Source organism: Triticum aestivum, chromosome 5D (genome assembly GCF_018294505.1).
Source record: "Triticum aestivum cultivar Chinese Spring chromosome 5D, IWGSC CS RefSeq v2.1, whole genome shotgun sequence".
Classification (NCBI taxonomy): domain Eukaryota; kingdom Viridiplantae; phylum Streptophyta; class Magnoliopsida; order Poales; family Poaceae; genus Triticum; species Triticum aestivum.
In genome coordinates, this window is record NC_057808.1 from 291837974 (window position 1) to 291845584 (window position 7611).

Here is a 7611-nt window from a genome sequence, read left to right on the forward strand (position 1 = left end):
GAAGCGGAGTCGTGCATGGCCGAAGGCTTGTTCCTTCTCGTGTTCATGACGGATGGCACGAAGCCGGTCACCAAACCATACACGCCCAAGTCCATGTCACTGGCCTTCTCCACAACTTCCCATACGTGTTGCCGGGCACGCCAATCCCTCAGTGTGTCATTCTCCTCCTTGCAAGAGACGATGGTAGGGACCCCATGGACTATGTCGAGGCATGGTCCATGGCACGCGTGGGGTACGGGGTACTCTGCGTCGCATTGAGGATAACGGATGGGGATGGCGGCGCGGACTGGGGAGCAAGGGGAGGGTGACGATTTGGACACGAGAAAAGAAGACGTACACATGAAAGGACAGTCAATTTGGTGAACTTGTCAATTTGGAGTAGGTCCGAGCTAGACATGCCCTATGCGTCCCCAAGTCCGCTGACATAGTGGCTGGGAGGTCTGGTTGGATGATGATTTTGTGACCAGACAATGACGAGTCAGACATGTTCAGGGAGGGTTTGAGGGTCTGGTTGTAGATGCTCTTAGACTAGACAGCATCCACATCCAAAGCACCAACAATCACAATTTATGCTCTCATTTTGTTCTCTGCAATCTCCTGGAGACAAGAAATGCAGATTTTCCTATCAAAATTTTGGAAAAATCTCAAGCAGGAACTTGTCGCCGACGCTTTGACTTCACTACCAGTACATTTCAAGTTTCGCCCAGAGACTTTTTGATAATTTAGTTCTATGCTCATATGGTTGCTGCGCTTGGAACACTTCCACCGACTTTTCAGCTCAATAACAGGCGAGTTTTTTTTTCTGCTTAGCATGTTTCTTCAACATGCATGACTCCGTTACATCCACCAAACAAGCATAATAACAGTCACGTCTAACACAAATGCGATACATTTCCTGGGTACATGCCACATCCTTCAGACTGTGCAACGGCATTCAGGGTAATTGGGCAAGAGTCGGAACCAGAGCTCCACATAGCAGACCTTACTTGCACCTTGGGAAATGGGTATTATCAACATAGCCTCCCGACATCGCCGTTTGAACATTTCTCTGGAACTTCTGTGGGTTGTCTCGGAGGACGGCCGCAGCTTCATGATTCAAGGGGTCCTCGTCATTGGGTTGCTGCAGAAAAGAATTAAGAAGATGGTTAGTGGCCAGGTACATGGTAATACAAAAGGCAAGCAGTGACTTGTCTTCCCTCAAGATAAACTTGCACCAGAAGCTACACATAAACCCAACATAAATTCATGCAACTGCGCCATTTAAAAAATTTGAATGAAGAATCGGTGGGTAGCTGGGTGCACAGTTTTGAATATGATACTTACTGAGAAAAGAAGGTTTAAACCATATATTATGGTGTTGATGTTCAAGACAGGCTTCCAGTCTTCACGCAGAATGTTCAGGCAGACATTTCCTTCTAGGTCAATATTAGGATGGTAAACCTGAAAGTTACTACATTAGCAATAACCAACTTATGATGATGATTGACAGGAGTCAGATTGTGTTACCTTAGTCTTGCACTTGACCTTCGGAGCCTCGTGAGGGTAGGAAGGAGATACTTGGAAGGTGAAAGTAAATGTCCCACCTCTAAGAAACAAGACATATTATGGATATTAGAATAATTGACTGATGTTGTTTCGATGAACTGGTAAGGTGTACAATAGTGTACAAAAACAAAATTCTTTGACAATTATGAAGGGGCCAACACAAATAGAGTTTTCTCCTCATTAAGAAAATCAATGTTGTACTGAAAAGATGAGATACAATGCCCAAGGAGGAGAAACATGAATGAGTGTAAACTGATGAAAACTATAATAAAGAAACTAATGCAACAATAGCCGACAACTACTCATATTTCTATTGAAGTTCTATAGGATAATTCTTCATCATGCTATGTCCAGACATATTTGAAGGAATGTGGTGTAACCGTGCAATATTTTTAAGTAGTTCGAATGTAAAGTCAAAGATTAAACGATTCAAAATCAAAATTAACTAATAAACATGACTAAACGTTGAAAAGAAGAGTAGACCTAAAAGAAGCATCTATATAAGATACTTACACATAGTATCCTTCATCAGGACGTAGAGTGGCCTCAAAGTTCATGAGATCATCCTTTCCATTTGGAAAAGAAATTTTAGTTGTCTTTGGAAGGTTAAGCTCAGCAATATCTGCAAGTTAAAATGAAAACTGTCAACCAAGATCCATGCTCTGAATACTATCCAAGTAGAAATAACTAATATTCATCATGTGCATACTGCATAAATCTGGAAGAAAAGAATAGATAGGTGGATATTAAAATTTTAAACGTCATTTATTGACAACACATGTTTGAACAATAGAAGAATCTATCACTGTTCAACTTTTAGTATGGTAGGATTTCCAATGTGAATCCTCATAATTCACGAAATATCTGGAGTCTAACTTAAGTTGGAATAGTGAATTCGGGATTCAACCCTGGATATCAGATATCTGGGCGTTCATTACTATGTAAGAACTATCAGCGTCGTCAACATAGTTATCACGGTGACACCTATATGAAGCCAATCTAATACACAGCAGCAGCTAATGACTATACCCAATGTGCAAAGACCAAAAGGGAGATAGAAAGGCCACTACCATCATTCAGCATACTACCCCATACTCAGCGTACTGCCTCACTCAAGCCAGCAGCCTCTCATCATACTAGTGACCACTGCCAGTCTGCCACCCCACTCCCGTGCCCTAGTGCCCTACTAACCCCTACTTCCACCATGTTGGCAACCCATCCTTTCCTCCACATCCCTCTCATGCCCCATCTCCCTCCACCCTGCCTCTGCTGCTGCTCTGCCTCATCCTGAAGCTGAGATAAGCAGCATCGAGATGAGGCTGACTACGACTTTGAGTAAGGCAACTCTGTCATAAACAAATCAGCGGCAAAGAAAACATGGTGGTTCAGTTTAACACACACTGGGTCACTTTATATCTTTCCAGGCCAGGCAAGGGGCCAATGGCGTTCCTCCTCTGAACCAGAATGGCTAGGTAGCACGTCTGTGTTGACTGGGCGACAGTGTGAGAACTACTTCCATCATGCAAGTCAAACAAAACAAAAACAAACAGATCATAATCTTTGGTATACAGATTACCCAATTTGTCACACACATGAAGCATGGCACATGTAAAAGTTGGTCATAACCAGCACAGGCCAGCCAATATTGTTAGCAGTAAAGCCTACTCCCTCAGTCGCAAATTATTTGAAGTTCTAGCTTTGTCTTAAGTCAAACTTCTCTATATTTGACCAAGTCTATAAGAAGTGCTAATATCTACTGTATCAAGTATATATAGTACAAAAATATATTTTATGATGAAGCTAATTCGGTGTTGTGGATGTTGATATATTTTTCTTAGACTTGGTCAAACTTAAAGAAATTTGGCTTAGCACAAAGCTGAACTTCAAATAAGTTGGAACGGAGGGAGTAGATGGCAAGGTACACAACATATATGCTAGTACCTAAACCGATACAACCCCTATTTAGTCTTTTTCACAAGCGAATTAGTTTTTATTACATAAGGGGAATGCATATGATTTCTACAAAATATAAATGCAACAAATTGGTTAACTAATATACTTAGGAGCAATAGTTCATTTGCCAATAACAGACAAAAAACAAAAAGAACGGCATACTTGCGCACAAGATTGCAAGATCAGCTTAGCCCTAATCAATACACATTGTACAATGTACATCATGTCAGTGTGGCTCTGTTCAGCACTGTGGTGGATTATGGTGATCTCGTCTGATTGACCCTTGGCTAGTTGTTTTGTTTTATCTCAGCTATTACGTTGCAATCTGATATATTTTTGTTGTACAAGAACATATGAGATGAAATCGTGACAGGGCAACCATTGAACAACAGAAACTATTCAGATTAATCTGATCAATCAAACATAACAATACACTCTTCACAGCAGCTCGAAAGATAAGCACAAAAAGCAGCAAACTCAACCGATATCTCTAAGTGAGACACCTGGCTGAAAGTAACATAACATAACCCTGACATCAAATCCCTTCCGGCGAAACAAACCTTTATGGAGACGTAATTCCCCAGGACTTTGCTTCTTGACAGGAGGCCCCCCTTTCGAGTTCGCCGCCTCTTCGTTCTTCTGCCCCTTGATCTTGAAAAGGTTTATCATCTTTGTTCCTTGTGCACGGGGCCCTTATGTGGGGGCGGATCCGTGCGGATCGGGACGAGGAACAGCGCTACACGGGGCCCTTCCTTCGTTCTGCGGCTGCAGAGACAGATGCGTCAGATAGATTGAATTGCTTAAGAGGAACAGCGCTGCACGGCGCCCGCACCGCTCCGGTCGTTCTGCCGGCGCCCGCACCGCTCCGGTCGCCGTTCACTCTTGCTGCGGAGAGAGAAAGAGAGAGAGAGAGAGAGAGAGCACCTGTCCAGCCGCCGCCGCCGCCGCCGCCGCCCGATGTCCTGTCGCCGCTGCCGATTCGACGAGAGGGGTAAAAGATTGGGTGTTTCGGGAGTACGCGGAAAAAATACGCAGCCTCGTCAGCCTGAATACTCTACTTTATAACGCGAATATGTTCGGATCTTTTAGAAAACCTAAACTTTATTGTCCCCGGACTCTACACGCATATATAGCCACATTAGCACAAATTCTACAAACTTAACGGAAAAAACGAATATGTCACATTGTGTTGCCAAAACATAATACTCCCTCCGTCTCAAAATAAGTTTGGCTTATTATCTAGTACTCCCTCCATTCCTAAATATAAGTCTTTTTAAACATTTCAAATGGATTACAATATACGGATGTATAGGCAATTCTTTATTACGAGGTTGCCTACAAAACTTGAAGAAATTAAACTCATGAGACACAACAACCGAATTAACACTGACGGTTTGTTTCTTGCAATCTATATTAGCATTAACAGAGTTCAAGAAAGGTCTACCAAAAATAATGAGACAAAAGTCATCTTCTGGGAAACCAAGAACTTGGAAATCAGTAGGGTATTTTATTTTTCCACACAAAATTTCAACATCTCTAACAATCCCAAGTGGCGTGATAGTATCTCTATTAGCAAGTTAAATAGTGACATTAATATCTTATATTTTAGCAGGTGCTATATCATTCATGATTTTTTGATAAAGAATAAAAGGAATAGCACTGACACTAGCACCCATATCACATAAGCCATGATAACAGTGATATCCTATTTCAACTGAGACAACAGGCATGCCAACAACTGGTCTATTTTTATCTTTAGTATCTGGCTTAGCAATTCTAGCAGCTTCAACAAAAAAAAAAACGCGCCCATCAATATTATCAGCCAAGAGATCTTTAACCATCGCAATACTAGGTTCTACTTTAATTTGTTCAGAGGGTTTAGGTGCTCTAATATTACTTTTGTTAACCACGGTTGAGACTTTAGCATGCTCCTTTATTCGAACAGGGAAAGGTGGGTTTTCAATGTAAGCACTAGGCACAACTGGGTCAACATTGTAAATGATGGTTTCATCTTTAACTATAGCTTTTTATTTAATCTCTTCTTTAATTAAGGGATGATATGTATACCACTTCTCCTTAGGGAGCTCAACATGAGTAGCAAATGATTCACAAAAGAGGCTACTATCTCAGAGTCAAGTCCATACTTAGTGCTAAACTTATGAAAAGCATCGGTATCCATAAAATATTTAACACAATCAAACTCAAGCTTTATACTTGACTCTTTACCTTCGTCAAGTTCTTAATCTTCAGAATTGCATTTAATTCTTTCTAAAAGATCCCACCTGAATTCAATAGTCTTCTTCATAAAAAAACCAGTACAAGAAGTATCGAGAATGGATTGATCATCACGAGAAAGCCGAGCATAAAAATTCTGTATAATAATTCCTCTCGAGCGCTCATGATTGAGGCTTGAATATAACATTGATTTAATCCTCCCCAAGCTAGAGCGGTACTTTCCCCTTCACGAGGCCAAAAATTATATATATAATTCCGGTCACGATGAACTAGATGCATTGGATAATTTTTTTGGGTGAAATTCCAATTTTAACCGATTCCAATTCCAAGCTCCAATATCATCACATGGCCTATATCATGTCAATGCTTTTTCCCCCTAAAGATAAAGGCAAAACCTTCTTCTTAACTTCATCCCCGGGCAAACCTGCAAGCTTAAGGATTAGCTAGCAGTTTCGTTCCATCTCTTGCATAAGGATTAGCTAGCAGTTTCTCTATCATACCCGAAGGAATTTCATAACCAATATTTTTAGTAGGTGCTATACGTTGAGGAGCAACTCTTTATGCTTCCGGTCAAGGTGAAGATATCCCGAACAAACCCCTCAAAGGATTGTTTTCCATAGTAACAAGTGACAGTAAATTTCAGCACATTATATAAAATTTTCCTTACCAATCCTTTTTGTGGCAAACGAGCTGGAACGGTTTCTTATAATAAGCAAAGCGTTCTTGAGGGCACACGGGAATTTTATCTAGTCACTTTCATCATGTTGGTTTGATTCGCGTTCGCTACTTTGTTAATATGGTATGTGGGTGGACCGGTGCTTGGGTGCTGTTCTTACTTGAACAAGCCTCCCATTTATGATTAACCGCTCTTGCAAGCATCCGCAACTATGAAAGAAGAATTAAGATAAAATCCAACCATAGCATTAAACATATGGATCCAAATCAGCCCCTTATGAAATAGCGCATAAACTAGGGTTTAAGCTTCTGTCACACTAGCAACCCATCATCTAATAACTACTCCACAATGCATTCCCTTAGGCCCAAAGATGGTGAAGTGTCATGTAGTCGACGTTCACATAACACCACAAAGGGAATCACAACATACATACCATCAAAATATCGAACAAATATCAAATTCACATGACTACTTGCAACATGACTTCTCCCGTGTCCTCAAGAACAAAAGTAACTACTCACACAACATATTCATGCTCAAGATCAGAGGAGTAGTAAATATCATAATGGATCTGAACATATAATCTTCCACCAAATAAACCGGATAACATCAACTACAAGATGTAATCAACACTACAAGTCACCCACAGGTACCAATCTTAGGTTTTGGTACTAAAATTGAACACAAGATATGAATTAGGGTTTGAGATGAGATGGTGTTCTTGAAGATGTTGATGAAGATTGGCCTCCCTAAGATGAGGGTGTTTTGATGACGATGGCTTCGATTTCCCCCTCCCGGAGGGATGTTCCCCCGGCAGAATCGCTCCGCCGGAGGGCAAAAGTGCTCCTGCCGAAGTTCCGCCTCAAGACGGCGGTGCTCCGTCCCGAAAGTCATCTCTTTATTTTTTTTCTAGGTCAAAAGACCTTATGTACCAGAAGGTGGGCACCGGTGGTGGGCTAGGTTCCCCACTACCCACCAAGGCATGCCATAGGGGGAGGCACGCCCTGGTGCCTTGTGGGCGCCTGGGTGACCCCCTTTAGTAGTTCTTTATTCCAATATTTTTTATATATGCAAAAAAATTTCTCCGTGAAATTTCAACCCATTTGGAAATGTGCAGAATAGTTATCTTTGACATAGCTTTTTTCAGGTCCAGAATTCCAGCTGCCGGCATTCTCCCTCTTTGTGTAAACCTCGCATATTAT

The 7611-nt window shown here is 41.4% G+C and overlaps 1 protein-coding gene across 1 annotated transcript; it reads right to left on the reverse strand.

The window, feature by feature from the left end:
• Positions 1-770: 770 nt before the first annotated feature.
• On the reverse strand, positions 771-4614 carry LOC123121261 (NEDD8-conjugating enzyme Ubc12). Its single transcript, XM_044541169.1, has 6 exons — positions 4423-4614; positions 4059-4263; positions 2059-2167; positions 1507-1585; positions 1324-1440; positions 771-1120 (listed from the first exon to the last, which is right to left on the reverse strand). Exons 2-6 carry the CDS (start codon positions 4165-4167, stop codon positions 983-985), a joined length of 552 nt encoding a protein of 183 aa, XP_044397104.1. The 5' UTR covers positions 4168-4263; positions 4423-4614; the 3' UTR covers positions 771-982.
• Positions 4615-7611: the final 2997 nt, after the last annotated feature.

Coding starts and splice junctions, on each gene's coding strand:
- LOC123121261 (XM_044541169.1), bottom strand. CDS start 4,167: ATGATAAACCTTTTCAAGATCAAGGGGCAGAAGAACGAAGAGGCGGCG. Junction 2,168..4,058: donor GGAATTACGTCTCCATAAAG/GTTTGTTTCGCC, acceptor TTTAACTTGCAG/ATATTGCTGAGCTTAACCTT. Junction 1,441..1,506: donor AGGTCAAGTGCAAGACTAAG/GTAACACAATCT, acceptor AGTAACTTTCAG/GTTTACCATCCTAATATTGA.